Genomic DNA, 19,325 nt, shown 5'->3' with positions numbered 1-19,325 from the left:
GAAGAATATGGACCACTGTCAACCGGGCACCGCACCGACACTGAGGTGGGTCTTCACGGCACAGGAGGTAGCCGTGGGTCGCCGATGCATGGCCAAAGTGGAGCCTGCAGAGAACCAGAGTGTCCCTGCGAGACGTCTTCATTGAGGACTTCCACACATTTGTGGTCCACTTAATAGCTCGCAGTTTGTTGTTTGTAGTGAGATTTTGCCATTCCGTCTCCCAAAGCTAAAAAACCTTGCAGCATAATAACGAACACAGGTCAGCTGCGGGGATGCCCATCTCCAGAAGTGGTTTCTGTGTACCTGTTTGGCCAGCCTGTCAGCAAGTTCATTTCCTGGGAGTCCAGCGAACACCACTGAACGACTGGATCGTTACTGGGCATAGACGGACTCCTGGATGGATGCTACCAAAGGATGATGAGGGTAGCACTGGGCGATAGTTTTCAGGCTACTCAAGGAGTCAGTACCTAAAAGAAAAGACTCCCCAGGTCATGAACGGCGATACTGAAGTGCACGAGAAATGGCCACCAGCTCTGCAGTGAATACACTGCACCCACCGGGAAAGGAATGCTGTTCAATATGGCCACCTTGAAGGTAGGCAAAGCCAACGCGACCATCAGCCATCCAGCCGTCAGTGTAAACCACTTCAGAGCCCCGAAACATGTCAACAATTCAGAGGAAGTGACAGCGGAGAGCCGCAGGGTTAATGGAGTCCTTAGGGCCATGTGAGAGGTCCAGACAAAACTGTGGCCGAGGTGTACACCTTGGATGTGTACGTGAACGGACCGCAAGTATAGGTGGTAAAGGGAAGGACTCCAGTTCGGAGAGAAGGGAATGCACGCGAACTGCACTTGTTAGCCCCGACCTTGGCCGCTGATGCAGGAGATAGACTGCCGCAGGCGGGAAAAGGAGATGGTAATTCGGATGCTCAGGGCAACTACGAATCTATGCTGTGTAACTGGCGAGCAGTTGCCCATGTCCGATCTGCCTTGGAGGGACACCAGCCTACACCAGTACGCTAGTCACCAGATTTGTCCTAAAAGCCCCTGTCGCTAGTCGAACCCCGCAGTGGTGCACAGGGTCGAGCAAATGCAACACTGAAGGTGCTGCAGAATCATAAACCACACTCCCATAGTCAACTTGGGATCGAACAAAGGCTCTGTAGAGCTGCAGCAGCGTAGAGCGATCTGCACCCCAATGGGTGTTGCTCAGGCAACAGAGGGCACTGAGGTGCAGCCAGCACTTATGCTTAAGCTGAAGAAGATGAGGGAGCCATGTCAATTGAGTGTCGAAAACCAGTCCCAGGAATCAGTATGTCTTCACTACAGTGAGTGGATTGTCATTAAGGTAAAGTTCTGGTTCTGGATGAACAGTACGACGCCGACAGAAGCGCATGACATACGACATTGCGACTGAAAACTGGAAGCCGTGGGCTAGAGCCCATGACTGCGCATTATGGGTGGCTTCCTGTAGGCGCCGCTCAGCAACACCAGTACTGGAGCAGCAGTATGAAATGCAGAAGTTGTCTGCATACAGAGAAGGTGAGACAGAGGGCCCGACAGGTGCTGCTAGCCTGTTAATGGCCATTAAAAATAGAAAGACACTTAATACAGCTCTGCGGGACTCCATTCTCATGGATATGGATGAAACTATGGGAGGCACCAACTTTCACGAGGAAAGTACAGACCGACAGGAAATTTTGGATAAAAATCTTGAGCGGGCCCTGGAGACCCCACTCATACAATGTGGCAAGGATATGATGTCGCCTGGTCATGTCGTCCACTTTACGTATGTCAAAAACCAGTTGTTGCCATCTGGAAAAGGCCGTTCAGATGGCAGACTCGATGGACACAAGATTATCAGTGGTAGAGTGACCCTGGCGGAAGCTGCCCTGACATGGAGCCAGTAGGCTACGTGACTCCAGACCACACTCAACTGCTGACATACCATACGTTCCAGCAGCTTACAAAGAACAATGGTGAGGCTGATGGGCCGATAGCTTTCCACATCAAGCGCGTTTTTACCAGGTTTGAGAACCAGAATGATGGTGGTCTCCCGCCATTGCGGTGGAAGAACGCCATCGCACCAGATCCGGTTGAAGATGACAAGGAGATGTTGCTTGTAGTCAGATGAGAGATATTTAATCGTATGGCTGTGGATGCAATCACGCCCAGGAGCTGTGTCGGGCACTGAGGAGCTCTCACTCTGAAAATGGGGCATTATAGGAGTCACTGCGGTGTGTAGTGAATGAGAGGACATTCCCTTCCAGCAGCTGTTTGAGTGTGTGAAAGGCTGGGAGGTAATTCTCCGATGCAGAGGCTCGAGCAAAGTGGTCAGCAAAGTACTCGGCAACTGCATTTGTGAAAGTAGATAACACGCCATTTATGGTAACACCGGGGACACCTGTTTGGGCCTGGTACCCGAAAAGATGTTTGATCTTTGCCCAGACTTGGGAAGGTGACATATGGCACCCAATGGTTGAGACGCATCTCTCCCAATGCTCCTGCTTCTGTCATTTGATAAGTTGGCAAATGCGGGCGTGGAGCCGTTTAAAGGCAATGAGGTGCTCCAGAAAAGGGTGCCGCTTATGCCACTGTAGACCTCGCCGATGCTCCTTATTTGCTTCAGCGACTTCCGGCGACCACCGAGGGCCTGCCTTATGCCTCGGGCGCCCTAAAGACCGAGGGATCGCGTCTGCTGCCGCAGAAACAATTATTGTTGTCATCTGCTCAACCATCACATCTACGTTAGCTTGTGGGGGAGAGTCAAGGGTGACAACAGAGGTGCAAGTTTCCCAGTCCGCCTTGTTTAAAGCCCATGTGAGCAGGTGTCCGTCGGCCTGATGCTGGGGCAGTAACAGGAAGATTGGGAAGTGGTCACTACCGCACAGATCATCATATGCTCTCCAGTGGATAGATGGGAGAAGTCCTGGGCTGCAAATTGATAAATCAATGGCCTAGTAACTACCATGAGCCACACTGAAATGTGTGGCAGCCCCAGTGTTTAAGAGGTAGAGGTCAAACTGAGACAGTAAAGTTTCGACATCTCTGTCTTGGCCAGTAAGCATGGTACCACCCCACAAGGGGTTATGGGCATTAAAATCTCCCAAAAGTAGGAAAGGTTTAGGGAGTTGATCTGTCAGTGCAGCTAATACATTCAGACGTACTGCACAATCTAGGGGAAGACATACATTGTAGACAGTTATTTCCTGCGTCGTCCTTATTCTGACAGCCATAGCTTCAAGTGGGGTTTGAAGGGGCACAGGTTCACTACAGACTGATTATAGGACATAAACACAAACTCCACCTGACACTCGATTATAGTTGCTATGGTTCCTGTAATATCCCTTATAGCCACAGAGGGCAGGGGTCTGCACTCCCGGGAACCATGTTTCCTGGGGGGCAATGCAGATGGCAGGTGTAAAGCTTAACAGCTGCTGTAGCTCAGCCAAGCAGTGGAAAAAACTGCTCCATTCCACTGGAGGATGACATTGTGAGACTGGGAAGGCATGGAACATTCAATGAGGCAGTTTACACCTCAGAATCACCTGCTGCCACTGACTTATTGCCTGAGCAGTTGATATCCATTGTGTCCGAGGGTCTGGCGAGATCTAGGTCCACAGCGGACGCCAAAATCTCCACCCCATCCTCAGACACAGAGCTTGTAGATAGCAGTGGTGTGGGTGGCACTGCAATTTCCTTTGTCTAAGGGGTTTTCTTTTTGGATTTCTCTTGTTGCTCCTTGAGTTTCCCTGGCTAGGAGGACTTCACTGGCTCAGCCTCTGGGACGGAGGAAGAGCGTGAAGCCATATGAGCAACTCCTTTTGGGCTTTTCAGCCACTGGCAGGTGTTGTCTTCCCCACTAGCAGAAACCTGCTAAGGGAGTGACCCAATGGACTCCTTCCTAGCGAAAGAAGCCGAAGAAGACTTACGCTTCTCCGGCTTAGAAGTGGAGACAGACGTCCCCGATGGTTGCGGGGGTGTTGCTCCCAAAATAGGTGTTGCAGGAGCAACAGGGAGGGAAATGCACCCCACCATCAAGGGGGCAGGAGTAGTCGTCCGGCTCTGAGGGAAGACTTAGGTCGGTGGAACTGATGGTGCCAGAACTGTTGTAGCGGCGGCGTAAGACAATGTCATACGCACAGGACGCAGGCGACCAAATCTTCTCTTACCCTTAGTGTAGGTCAGTCAGTCCAGGTCTTGTATTCCATGATTTTCCTTTCTTTCTGGAGAATCCTGCAGTCTGGCGAGCAAGGCGAATGGTGCTCTCCGCAGATGACACAGATGGGAGGCGGGGTACATGGAGTATCGGGATGTGATGGGCATCCCCAATCTCGACATGTGACACTGGAAGTACAGCACGAAGACATATGGCTGAACTTTGAGCACTAAAGCACCACATCGGGAGAGGGATATAGGGCTTTACATCAAAGCGGTAGACTATCACCTTGACTTTCTCAGGCAATATATCACCCCCAAAGGCCAAGATGAAGGCACCAGTGGCAACCTGATTATCCCTCGGACCCTGGTGGACACGCCAGACGAAATGTACACCTTGCCACTCTAAATTGGCACGCAGCTCATCATCAGAATGCAAAAGAAGGTACCTGTGAAATATGATAACCTGGACCATATTTAAGTTCTTATGGGGCATGATGGTTACAGAAACATCCCACAGCTTGTCACACTAACTCCCATGACTGGGCAGAGGATGCTGTTTTGATCAAGACTGACCCAGATCTCATTTTGGACAATCCTGCCACCTCCCCAAACTTGTCCTTTAAATGCTCAACAAAAAACTGAGGCTTCATCGTCATGAAAGATTCCCCATCAGCTCTCGAGCATATAAGGTAGCAGGGGAAATAAGATCCGCTGCCATCCTTAACCTGACGTTCCTCCCATGGTGTGGCCAGGGAGGGGAATGATTTGAGATCGTACTTCTGTGCATTGAATTGAGCTCATTATCGCTTAGAGACCGCTGGTGTTTCCCCACCAGCAAGAGATGATGGACTATGCTTCATCGCGTGTCATCCACCCTGATGCCGCTCACTCCGACCAGGGGCTCTCCCCAGGGCGCCACCCAGCCGCAGCAAAGGCCACCTGGCAGGACGGCCACTGCCGGGAGTCCTGATGCCCCGGGGGGATGGGCATACATGAGGAGTTAACAGTGCAGGCATCAGCACAGCGATCCCTGTGTGGTCAGGGGCTACAACCAACAGGGTACATGGCGGCCCCACCACAATGGACTGGCTACCGTGCTGAATATCAGGTGCTAAGAAGTCCATGTTCATCGTCGACGCAGAAAGCGACATTGCATTGTGCATGGTGGAAAACGCATCAGGAAGGTGTCCTCGCCCAAGAGATGGAGAATGGGCGGGACTGCAATTCGACGATGCGAAATTGGGCTACAGATCTCTAAGCACAATGGACATGATGCACCATGTAAGGCACCCTTCCCCAATTGGCCTGCTCTTCAGGAAAATTTTGAAGAATGGAGGTCAAACCCTACAGGGGACCATCACATAAAGGCCAAAATGTGTGAAACTCCTTTTAGTCGCCTCTTACGACAGGCAGGAATACCTCAGCCCTATTCTAACCCCCAGACCCGCAGGGGGCAACCAACAGTGTACCAGCCCTCTGTCTACGATAAGTTTAACCATTTGAGAAAATCTTGCTTCATTTGTATTTCATGTGTGAGAAACACTTTTTTAGGGATGTTCATCAAGTGTTCCACTTGTAAGCTTTAAACTTGTATGAATCAGTTCAAACTTTTCACGGGGTAGATAAATGGAAAAAGTCAACACAAAATTTTTTGTATCCAATAATCTTTAGCCATTGTCGACATATGACGAATGCACAGAAACAGTTTAAAGTGAATCAAATAAGTAAAAACAGCATTATTATGATAAAATTGAAAAATCGCTGTCAAAAACCTAGCTTCAGTCAGATTACAGTGCAGAAAGCATGTTTTTTGAGAGTTTGGAAAAGACAGATTGCTACTTACCGTGAAGATGAGAAGTCAAGTTGCAGACAGGCACAATTAAAAAAGACTCACAGAAAGCTTTTGGCCACAGCCTTTGTCAGTAACACACACACACACACACACACACACACACACACACACACACACATCGCCAACTCCAGTATCTCAGGCTGGGGAGCAAAACGGAGCAAAATAGGAGAGGGGTTGGGAATTCGCAGATGTCTTCAAGTAAACAGGTTGGGAGATGAGAACGGGGAGAAGATGATAGGATAGAGGGGGTAGAAACTGTTGGGTGGAGGACGTCACCTTCGGTTTATGGCGGGATAACTGTGGGAGTGGAGAATGTATTGTAAGTATAACTCCCATCTGCAGAGTTCAGAAATGCTAGTGGTGGAGGAAAGCATCCAAATGGCTCATATAGTGAAGCAGTCATTGAAATCAGTTGTGTTATGTTCAGGTGCATGTTGTACCATGGGATGGTCTACTTTGCTCTTGGCCACAGTTTGAGTCATACCAGTGTAAAAAGCTGTGCTATGATTACAGCAGAGCTGGTAATTGACTTGGCTGCTTTCACAGGTGTAAGATAAACCAGTGACAGGACTGGAATAGGAAGTGCTGGGTGAGTAGGGCAGCCTTTGCGCCTGGGTCTTCCACAGGGATATGGCTCTTGTGGCAAGCGGCTGGGCTTGGGAGTGGCACAGGGATGAACTAGGATGTTGTGGAGGTTACCTACTGTAACATCTAACATCTTGTCCCCAAATCCTCCACCCAACAGTTTCTACCCCCTCTGTCATATCCTCTCCCCATTCTCATCTACCAACCTGTTTACTTGAAGCCCTCTGCCAATGTATCTGACTGTGCTTCCCCACTCCTCTCCTTTTTTCACTACCTCCCTGCCCACAACCTTCTGACACTGCCCCACCTCCTCCAGATTGCTGCTGGCATCCCATGTGATAACTGCATTTCGGCCTGAGATGCTAGAGTTGGTGGTCATATGTGCATGAGGGGTGTGTGTGTGTGTGTGTGTGTGTTTTTTTTTTTTTTGCTGACGAAGTCTGTGGCCGAAAGTTTTATGCAAGCATCTTAATTGTGCCTGTCTCCAACATGACATGTCTTTTTTGAGAGGTTTTCACACATACCATTTCTAAATTCCCAACTTGTATGAAACGGGTCAAATTTTGTAAGTAATTAAAGGTCACCCTGTTGTTTTTTGAATGCCTTTACCTGTTGGCATGATGTAAGCAACATGGTTTAAAAGACAATAATAAAATAGTGGATCATTCATCACCTGAGTCAACAAAAATCTACATCAAATGTATTCGCAATTGTGAATATGGACAACCACCAGCTGTAGAATGTAATAACGACAATGAAACTTTGTGCCGGACTGGGGAACAAACCAGGATTTTCCATTTATTGTCAGTGGTCGCCTTACGATTTGGCTACCCGTGCACGACACATGGCCAGTCCACTTCATTGTCATCATTCCGCTCTACAGCTGATGGTTGTCCATATTCGCAATTGTTGATAAATTTAATGTATTTCACAATGACGGTAGTCACTATAGGTGGATCATTTGCGAACTAACAGGTCCAAAGGATCAGTTCATCAAGATGAACGGGAAACGAACTCTAAGAAACGATCCTTCATAGTTCACTTCGGTCATGGCTTTCTACTTATAGTTCCTGGGAATGGGAAACGATCCGTCTCATTCCCACAACGGCACATCAGCCTCGGTCCCATTCTCATCTGTCTCAGTCTCGCTCGACCGGACTTGTCCTTCTTCACGTGGCCACTTGTAGTTCCACAGCCTACTGCTCATAGTTAGTTCAGTATCGAGTTGTTGTTCGTTTTGTTGGCTGTGCACGCCCATTTTAAATCAGTTTCAAACCTTTCTTGAACTCTAAACGTCTGGTTCTTTTCGTATTCTATTCAGCGCCAATGACCGGCAATTAAAATGAATTTTATAATTATGTAAATTATATAAAAATAAAGTGGTATGTAATATATACATCTTTTCAGGTAATAGAATGGCACATCAGCTTATTTCACTATTTCGATAAACAGCAGAAGAAATACTTGTAAAATGGCAAGAATTTTTTGTTATCATACAGTGGCCACTTTCAGTCTCTTTTTGATCCGAAGTAAAAGAGCATGTTCACTGTTATGGAAGGCAGACTGACTTACAACTGAATGACATCCGCGTTTCATAATCGAATGTCTGGTGTCACTTTCTGTAAAGAGAATATGATAACTTCTACAATATTATTTCAGTGGTACAGGGTGGCACACGAAAAATCGGTCCTGAGTACTAGACTGCTCATTGTTGCCTACCAATCGTCATTTATGTTTCTCATAAGAACCGTATACCAAGCACAAATGAACAGTGAACGAGTAAAAATGAACAGTTCCAAAAAAGGAGCAATCACCAGTGAACTAGTTCCCAAGGATGAACGAATTTGCCCATTTCTAGTAGTCACTGTAGTGCCTGTTGCTTTGGACATGCGTCATAATTCAGAATAATACAGGTACTTCAGTATTTTAAAACTCTACATTGGTTACCACGCTAAGACAGTCTAATGTCAAAATTATGCTGAGTAAAAGTTGGAAACCACAATTGAATATGCTAGCATAGCACAAAAGAAGGTGAATATGTCTTGGACAGAGTTAGGGATTAAAAGGGAACTAGCTTTTCAACTTATTAGGTAGCTCCTGAGAAGATCTTGACATATCCGCAATTTTTGACGAGTTAATCTTACTTCCCTGGCACAGTGAGCTCTCTTAGAGACACAAATTTATGTGTTTCTAGGGAGTGGGATACATCTGCAATAGGATGTATCTGAGGGCGTGGGTGTGGTAGGGAGAGAGGGGGAGAGAGGGAGGGGGAGAGAGGGAGAGGGAGAGAGGGAGGGAGGGAGAGTAAGAGAGAGAGAGAGAGAGAGAGAGAGAGAGAGAGAAATAGGAAGTATGCCAGTGGGGATGGATGCATGCATTCTAAACTTTAATGACACACTGTGTCACACTGCACGGCATTTCGACATGTGTCATGTTATAAGACACGACATGATGCATCACGTTACTTTACTTGACACAATGCATTACATTACATGACATGGGTACTTATAATATCATGTAAAACAGTGTGAATATGTCAAGATGCTTTGATTTAAATGTCTTTGAGGCTCGCAAATAAGTCAAAAAGCTAGTTATCTTCTTTTAAATCTCTAATTCTGTCAGGGCATATTCGCCTTTTTTGTGCTACAATATGGGCATTTTTCATTCTGGTCGAATACGGTACTGTTACTGTACTTCTAAAACTATCTGGGGAACTAGATTAGTGTGGGCCACTGTACATTTAAAAGAACTCGTATAAACTGACAAAACAAACATTTGTACCCAGACTGATTTCATATAGAAACATTGTGAATATCATAGTTGAAATGGGAAAATAACAACCAAACTAACAAACATTTTTTAAATAAAATAAATGTTCTTTTAATGAAGTGGATGGCAAAAATAACTGGCCATCATGTGAAATATGCTTTACCAGACTGGGTTACATCTCCAGTACTTACTCAGAGGCCTTGTCTTGTGTGAACCACACTGCAGGCAGTAGTTTCTGTCCAGCCGACCATCTTCACACATGTCATCTACTTGCTCATCATCGTACAAAAATGCGTCCACATGCAGTGTGTGTCTTGGATCACAGTCTGCATTCTGAGAAAGAGAGGGAGTGCTCAGTAAGTGGTGAAGTCACAGTAAGAACTGCCTAAATTAATATTAGCAATGTGGTGATGTGTGTTGTTGTTGTTGTTGTTGTTGCTTTCAGCCCAAACACTGATTTAATTCAGCTCTCCACTCTAGTCTATCCTTTGCTAGCCTCTTCATCCCTGCAGGCGAACTGCAACCTATATCCATCTGAACATCCTTCCTCTATTCTAACCTTGGTCTTCCTTTACAATTTTAACCCCATCTCCCAGTTACCACACTTCCCTGCATTGCCAAACTGATAATTCAGTGATGCCTCATGACATTTCCTATTAAATGTTCCCTTCTTTTAACCAAGTTATGGCAGAAAAATCCTTTTTTCCCCTATTCAATTCAGTATCTTCTCATTATTTATCTGATCTTCCCATCTAATCTTCAACATTCTTCTGTAGCACTACATTTCACTATCTTTTATTCTATTCTTGTCTGGAATGTTTATTTTTGCATTTTACTTCTGTACACTCCAGACAAATGTAATGCTGGAAAAAAATTAATACACCCTTTTAGATGTTTCCAACTAACTCAGGATTTATTAGTGCAACAGTGCATATGGAGTACATGAAATGATTACATTTACAGATCAATAGCACAAGTGGTTCTGAGACACCAGGTATTGACCCACACTGAAACATCCATGATGTAGCCTCCACAGGCGGCAATGCAGGCGCCGACTCAGGCATTCAGTCAATCACACAGATGGCTAAAAGTGTCCTGGGATATGTTACAATACACCTGCTCGATCTGTTTACATAATTCTGTAAGAGTTCTCGGTTGACAAGACGCACAAAGTCACTTCTTCGTTCCATCTCATCCCATCATATCCCACATGTGCTTGACCGGAGAAAAGTCCGGAGATCATGCTGGCCAGGGAAGTTGCTGTAAATCTTGCAGAGCACACTGAGTTTCGCAGGCAGTAGGTGGATGAGCATTGTCCTGTTGGAACAACACTTCACCTTCCTGTTGCAAGAATGGCAAAAGAATGGGTCAACAACATTCTGCACGTACTGGGCATTGGTTAACCTCCCCAACAGAAACATCAATGGTGAATGAGAGTTTCAGCTTATACACCCCATACCATAATGCCTAGGGTGGGGCCAACGTGTCTCGAATAAATGCTTTCTATGAGACAGCGCTCATCAGCTCTACATCATATGTGCACACAACCATCACTTGCATGAAGACAGAACCTGCTTTCATTGCTGAAGCCCATGGCGTGCCACTACATCTTCAAAGTGATGCTCTGACTGAACCAGCTGAGCCGTGCAGGTCTATGCTGTGGCACGAGTCAAGTCAGGACAGAGGTGTGCACGCCCATAGTCCCATTGCCAATAACACGTTTGCAACAGTTTGTGTTCATCCATCTGGCTCACAAGCCCTCTTATCTGTGCTGTTATAGCTTGCAATAGGACTCTCCTGACACAGACGTCTGTGCTGCATGGACACCCAGAACCTTGTCTAAGGGTGTGAGAATGTTCGTGTCACCACTCATACCAGTATAATTGTACAATTGATGCAGCATGTCCAACTCTTGTAGTAATTCTCTGAAAGGACCATTCCGCCATTCAGAAGGCCACAAATTGACCACATTCAAACCCGCTCAGTTGGCTGTAAGTGCATCTCTGTGGCATGGTTGCCTGCTTGCTTCTCACATTTGCACCACACTGACCCTTTTGGCTATGAGCATTCCCTATTAAAGAGTACACACAGATGCCCCTCTGGTAGCTATCTCACTGTGCTATCTGTTGGCAGATGATGTTGAAACCATTATCAATACTTCTACTATCTCCCAGGTGGCATATACTGTCATTGAACGAAAATCGGTATCATCTTTCCCACTGTATTAATTTTTTTCCGCCACTAGTATACCCTCACAAAAGAGTTCCTAATACATAAATTAATACTAACTGTTAGTAAATTCCACTTTCTCAGAAAAGCTTTTCTAGTTGTCGTCAATCTGAGTTTCGTATTCTCCCTACTTTGGCCATTAGTTATTTTACTGTCCACATGGCACAACTCGTCTACTGCTTTTAATTTCTTATTTCCCAATCTCATTCTCTCAGCACTGCCTAATTTTATTGACCTCATCTTACTTCTGTTGATGCTAAAACACTGTCCACTTCATTCAGCTGATCTTCCAGATCTTCTGCCATCTCTGACAGAATTACAATGTTCTTGGCAAGTCTCAAAGTTTTTCTCCTTGAAGTTTAAGTCCCTTTGTCAAATTTCTCCTCATTTTCTTTTACTACTTGCTTAATGGACAGGTCGAATTAACGTTGGCAATAGGCTACGATCCCGATCCTCTCCTCTCTACCACTGCTCCCTTTTTACAGTCCTTCAATTCATAATTGCAGTCTGGTTCCAGTAGAAACCATGAATAATCTGACCCTTCTCATATTTCATGCCTGCTACTGCAGAATTTCGAAGATTGTAATCCTGCAAATATTATCAAAAACTTTCTGTAAATCTACAAATGCTATAAACATTGTCTTACTGCCTTAAGATAAGTTATAAGATCAGTTAATTCTGAGGATATGTCATCTGCTCCAGTGGCCTCATTTAATTAGGGCCTTTCAGACCTCTGTCAAATTATTCTCGCAGTATCGTGTCTTCTCTCTCATTGTCACCTACTTCCTCTTCCCTTTCTGTTAACATTGTCTTCAAGTTCATTTATCTTGCATAGTCCTTCAAAATTTTCTTCCTTTGTTTAGTACTAGCTTGTCTTCCAAGTTCTTCATATTCCTACAGCTGCTTCTCTTTTCTCCTTGGGGAAGATCAGTTTGGATTCCGTAGAAATGTAGGAACATGTGAGGCAATACTGACCCTACGACTTATCTTAGATGATAGAGTAAGGAAAGGCTAACCTACGTTTCTGCATTTGTAGACTTAGAAAAAGCTTTTGAAAATGTTGAATGGAATACTCTCTTTCAAATTCTGAAGGTGGCAGGGTAAAATACAGGGAGCAAAAAGCTATTTACAATTTGTACAGAAACCAGATGGCAGTTATAAGAGTCGAAGGACATCAAAGGGAAGCAGTGGTTGGGAAGGGAGTGAGACAGGGTTGTAGTCTCTCCCCGATGTTATTCTATCTATATACTGAGCAAGCAGTATAGAGAGGGGGGAGGGGGGGGGGGGGAAGGAGTTGGAATTAAAATGCACGGAGAAGAAATAAAAACTTTGAGGTTCGCCGATGACATTGTAATTCTGTCAGAGTCAGCAAAGGACCTGGAAGAGCAGTTGAACGGAATCAACAGTGTCTTGAAAGGAGGATATAAGATAAACATCAACAAATGCAAAACGAGGATAATGGAATGCAGTGGAATTAAATCAGGTGATGCTGATGGAATTAAGTTAGAAAATGAAGACACTTAAAGCAGTAAATGTGTTTTGTATTTGGGGTGCAAAATAACTGACGATGGTCGAAGTAGAGAGGATGTAAAATGTAGATTGGCAATGGCAAGGAAAGCGTTTCTGAAGAAGAGAAGTTTGTTAATTTGTTAATATCTAGTATAGATTTAAGTGTCAGTAAGTCTTTTTTGAAAGTATTTGTACAGAGTGTAGCAATGTATGGAAGTGAAACATGGACGACAAATACCTTAGACAAGAAGAGAATAGAAGCTTTTGAAATGTGGTGCTACAGAAGAATGCTGAAGATTATATGGGTAGATCACGTAACAAATGAGGAGGTACTGAATAGAACTGGGGAGAAGAGGAATTTGTGGCACAACTTGACTAGAAGACTGGGATCGGTTGGTAGGACATGTTCTGAGGCATCAAACAATCACCAATTTAGTATTGGAGGGATGCGTGGAGGGTAAAAATCGTAGAGGAATTCTGAGAGCCAAGGATTGGCAGAGCACTGCTACTTTTCATATGAACCAATCACACCAAAACTTCAGAGAGTTATTCCTACCTGTGATTTCTGTATATGGATCAAATTTAATTAACATTGGATGCCTAAATGAAAATATATACATCTGCAAAGTTGGCCAAAATTTTTTATGTGCAAATTTTGGGTATTTTTTGGGGAGCAATATCTCAGCTGTGTCTTGCTCAATGCTTTTTCCCTTGCCACAGCTGGAAAGAGCATGCTTTAAACGTTCAAAGCTATATTGTTTAATTTCTCGATCTTGCACATTGATGAGTAAGAATACATATCAAAAGTAGGGAAAATGGGTTATCGATAAATACAATTTGAAGTTTTAAGTCAACAAATGTGCAATTGTAGTGTCTTTTAATAGTATAAGATTTTTCTGTGGTTTATAGAATGCAACTATGCTAATAAGAAGTGTTTTTACATTATTTTACAGTATAGAATATAAATATAATAAAACTTCAGAAAATGCTCTTAAGATTATAAAATCTAGATCACAATGGAATGGTATGCTGCTTTAGAATGTTTCAACCCTACAATGCATAGTGATGCATATATGCATTGTCACTCAGTTTCCATCGGGATTATTAAGCAGTTATAGTTTTTAAGGCTCTATCCTCATAGCAGTGGTACCTTGCTGAATGACCATTTTCAATTGTTGCTTTTCATAATGTCAGTCTTCTGTGCGGTGTAATCTTTAGTGCTGACATTGTACAATCTCAGTGTTGAGTATTGAGTGTTTGAATAATCAATAATCACTGTTGTAGCTGAATGTAAGCACTAAAACAGAAGACTTGCTGCAACCCATTTGCTAAAGAAAAATGTGTATGGAAGAAGGCTTTAACACCAGTAACCATAGCAATGTCTGACATGTTGAAGTTACTGACTAATGAAGTTTTTAAACTTGGTCAGAAAATTTGTACCAAATGTAGACATGAAGTGACCCAAAAAGAATCATTCCACCAGGATAAGCAAGAACCACTATCCACTGAAGACATGGATTGTGTTGTTGCTTGCTTTTCTGCTAATACTCCATCATCATCAATTGGATAGTCACCATCAAAGCTTCAACGGATAAGCAAAAGGGATTCAATGGGATACATAAAGACAAAGTTCTGAAAGCACAAGGCTGCATTACTAACGTAACTACCACAGCTGCTGGTGTGAGCCATGTAGATGTTGTTCAAATGCAAATGGAAGAGTGCCAGAAATGTAAAGACATGGATATCTTAATTGAAGAACATAAGATTAAGCTTCAGACTTCAGACAATTGCAGTAAAGTTCAAATTTTGAACCGGGCCCCAAATAGTTGGACTATTTAGAAAAGGCTAAAGAAATTGCTGTTTCAACTAAAATGGTGAAGAAGGCTGGGAAACTAAAGATGGAAGGTGGGTTTTGGCAACACTTGCAAACCGAAAAGGGAAAAAGCTCAGTGTTGAAGCAAAATAAAATGTCCTCACGTTTTTGAAGATGAGTTTTCTCATTTATGTCCTTGCAAAAAGGATTGTGTTGCAGTAAGAATAAACGGGGAAAAGGTTCACAAGCAGAAATGCCTTCTCCTTTGTAACCTGAAAGAAATGTTCATTGCTTAATGTAAGCAATATGGAAATCAACTGAGATTCTCTCTAAAATTTTGTGAGGTCATGACGAAATGGTGTACGTGCTTCTAGATCACATTCAGTATGTGTATGTGCAATGCATCAAAATGTCATGTTGGCTTCAGCAATATCCATCCAAGATGACTACAAGAAATTGATGTAAAAACTGTATGTAGTTTGGAATCAAAAGACTGTATGCTGCAACGTTGTGAGGAATGTCCTGGAAAAAGCAACTAGAGGCTTTTTTTGAAGATGCTTACTCTGCAGAAACAATGGAATACAAGAAATGGCCCATATTGACAGAGACACATTAGAGACTTGTCATAGAACTGTTGCAGATTTCATGGAGGCAATGACTTTGAAAATTACCGGTTTAAGACACCATCACTTTGTGTCAAAACACCGAAGTTTATACCTTAAGCAGCTAAAAAGAAATCTTGCAGAAAATGAATTAATTATATTGATGGAAATTGTTTGAGATTTGTTCATTTGTTGTGCAAGATGCTGTGCAAGGATTTCATTGGGAGAATAGTCAGGCCACTTTACATCCATCTGTCATCCATTTTGGTGGCAAAGAGTGTCACATTTGTATGATTAGCAACAGTCTCCGACATGATACCGTTGCTGTTCATGCTTTTCAAATAAAGTTAGTAGCATATTTAAAGATAAAGAATGAAAATGTTAAGAACACTTACTACTTTAGTGACGGTTCAGCTGCTCAGTATACGAATTTCAAAAAATTCATCAATTTATGTCTGCACGGAAAGCATTTTTTTGGAACAAGGCGTGCTAAATTGCCTTGTGATGGCATTGGAGGAACAGTAAAAAGACTAGCAGCCCGTGCTAGTCTGCACCGTGCTAGTCTGCAGAGCCCCTTAGGTAACCAAATATTGACTCCATATGATTTGTTCAAATTCTGTGATGATAGTATTCCAGGTATACCAGGTATAAAGTTTTTTATGTATCATAAGAAGAGATTGGAAAAAAAAAAAATCAGCCTGATCAAGAAACAAGGTTGCCATGGGACATACAATACCTGGAATAAGAGAAAATCAATTTAAGCAAATTAATTGTAATCAGCTCAGAGCAAGCAGAGTTTCCAGTGATGCTACAGCATTCAGAGTTAATGCCTTCGAAGATGAAGAAATTCCAGCAATCTCAATTGCAAGTTTACAACCAGGACAATATGTTGCATGTATGTATGACAATTTTTGCTGGTTTTGAAGCGTGTGTGCAGTTTCACATGAACAACAAAATGTCCTAGTCACGTTTATGCACCTACATGGTTCTGCTTGTTCCCTCCACTGGCCAACCGCTAAAGACACCTGCTGGGCGCAGAAGCAACATATTTTCATGACTTTAGAAGCAACATCAACATCACCATCAGGAAGACAATATAGTTATACATAATATGTCCTTAAAAAATTGTAGAAGTGTTTAATCAAAAAGGGAACTGACTCTCTAGTATGTTTGTTTTGAAATTGGCTGTGTTTTGTATTATATTTGTTCTTAGGGTGTGTGTTAAATCAATGTTTGAATATACTGGAATAAAAAAAGAAACTAATTATGGGACTTCATGAGTAAAATATAATTTCACTTTTCTATATTCTCGAAGTGCTAAAATAATAACTTTTGCAACATATTCTTACTCATCAATATGCAAGATCCAGAAGTTAAACAATATAGCTTTGAAAGTTTAGAGCATGCATTTTCCAGCTGTTGCAAGAAAAAAAAAAGAATTGAACAAGACACATTTGAGATTTTGCTTCCCAAAAATACCCTAAAATATGCACGTAGAAAATTTTGGCCAACTTGGCAGATGCATTTCTTTTCATTTAGGCATTCAATGTTAATTAAATTTGATCCATATATAGAAATCACTGGTAGGAATAACTCTCTGAAGTTTTGGTGTGATTGGTTCACGTGAAAAGTAGCAGTGGTCGGTCAAATCTTGGCTCTCAGAATAGTGTAACAAATTTTTTAGCCACTTTAGAGGGTTTTATCTATGTTTAGCTGTGAAATTTTGTATACAAACATTCAAAACCATATAGAACCTTCACACCAAATTTCATTAGATTTGGTGATGGTCGGGTGGTGACCTTGATGTGGACTGACCCAACACTAAGCAGATTCAGAAGGATGTATGCTCCAGTACGTACTGGAAGATGAAGCTTGCACAGGATAGAGTAGCATGGAGACCTGCATCAAACCAGTCTCTGGACTGAAGATGACGACGACGACAATGACGGTAACGACAACAACAACAACAACAAGGTTGGGCGGGTAGTGTCCAACCAACAGATGCCTGGGATCTGTTTCTTGTTTTTGTTTCTCGATTTCTGCAGCTGTTCTCCTTCTGATGTGTGGCGGGGCTATGCCCATAAGCTGGTTTGCAGGAGTTGGGTGGAGGCAGCCTGTTATGATGTGTCCTGTCTCATTCAGAGCTATATTTATTTGTTTTGCCTGGGTGGATTTTTGTCATACAGGTGCCGAGTACTACGTTGCGGAGAAACATAATGCTAAAGCTGATGTACAGATAACTGTGGGCTGTGCACCTCATCCATTATTTGTAAGCTTGCGGATGGTGTTATTCCTGACAGTCACTTTCATTTTTATGTCCACACAGGGATCATTGAAAGTGAGAGAACAGTTGGGTTTGACTCCAAGATCTTTCAGTGTGTCACAATGAGAGAGGTGCTGTCCTGTCCAGACCATGTTGAGTTTTCTCCTGGCTTCTCAACTGCACAGGTCAAAAGTGCAGACCTGGATTTTTGCTGTTTGGCTTGAGGTGATTATCTCCATAGCAGACAGCTAGATTCTCAAGCACTGTTGTCAGTTTGCTTTCCACCTTTTCAAATGTTTTACTCTGAGCAGCAATGACAGTATAATCTGCGTAGATGAATGGGTGAGCATCTGTACTAATCGGCTGGTCATTGGTATATATGTTGTACATCAGTGAGGCAAGGACACTACCTTGGGGTAGTCCATTTTTCTGGGTCCGCTATCGGCTCCTCTTTGTCTGCAGCGTAACAAAGAAGTGTCTGTTCTGCACCAGGCACTGGATGAATTACACCAGTCGGTAATCCTTCGCGGTGTTATATATTTTTAATATTCACTTATTACGGTTAATGGTGTCATGCAAGGTTGTAAGGTTGACAAAAGCACACTGCACCTGTGATTTGTTTCCGTTCGTAGCCATCTTCTATGTGACGTCTGAGGTTCAACATTTGTGCACAGGGTGGCCTCCCAGGGAGGAACCCTGCTTGCTCTTTAGTAATATTCTGTTCTACATGTGCACAGATGGTGTTGACCATCATTCTTTCTAGGACTTCATAGAGCTGGCAGAGAAGGGAGTTGGGTTGAAAATTTTTGGGATATGTGGGGCTTGGTATAGCTACTATCTTTGCCTTCCACCAGATCTTGGGGATCTTCATTTCAAGGACGCATTTGTTCATCACATCTAGTCCATCAGTTTTACTATTCTTCATTAGAGAGACTGAGTCTCCTAATTCTTCCAGGGTAAAGGGAGTGCCTAGATGGCCTTCTTCATGAATGAATTTCAGAAGCTTCTTTCTTGCATGTTTGCTGTTGGTTTTGCCATTGAGTATGAGCTGATGGGCTATTTAATTTGGTGTGACATATGAATTTTGAGTGTTAGTTGGGGGTCATTACTGATGTTTTTAAGAAATTGCCAGGCCTTTTGGCCAGTTATAACTGACAGGTGGCACACTGAGACACAGTCAAAATTTTCAGAAACAGTCAGGAAAAGTACAGATCGCTGTCTCCCTCTCTGATTTCAGGTCTTACATATTAGGCAATAAGAGATGGCTCTTACCTGGTTTCATAACCAGGATGAATATGCTCCAGCTACACTGGAGGAAGGGGGGAGGTGGGGTAGGACTCTCTCTCATGCCAGATACAACTGAAAAGAGCAAGAATATGACATTTGTATTCTAGAGGTAAAGTATGGAACATCTGGTTGTGAGTAAATTGGAGTGCCTGGGTCTGTGCAGTGGCATTGCACCAAAGCAAGGCACTGAAGAGTTCCCATTCATTGTGCCCGTAACGATGCTTCTGACGACTGAGAATCAAATGATAAATACTCA

General features: G+C 43.3%; 1 protein-coding gene across 1 annotated transcript in view; it reads right to left on the bottom strand.

The window, feature by feature from the left end:
* LOC124552495 overlaps window positions 1–19,325 on the bottom strand; it is a 70,046-nt gene that overhangs the window by 49,823 nt on the left and 898 nt on the right. Inside the window, exon 3 of the mRNA XM_047126778.1 lies at window positions 9,558–9,699. Coding sequence (XP_046982734.1) covers window positions 9,558–9,699 — 142 coding nt within the window. The remainder of the gene's footprint in view (window positions 1–9,557; window positions 9,700–19,325) is intronic.

The sequence above is a fragment of the Schistocerca americana genome, chromosome 10 (genome assembly GCF_021461395.2).
Source record: "Schistocerca americana isolate TAMUIC-IGC-003095 chromosome 10, iqSchAmer2.1, whole genome shotgun sequence".
NCBI lineage: Eukaryota > Metazoa > Arthropoda > Insecta > Orthoptera > Acrididae > Schistocerca > Schistocerca americana.
This window is presented reverse-complemented; position numbering and strand designations above follow the sequence as displayed.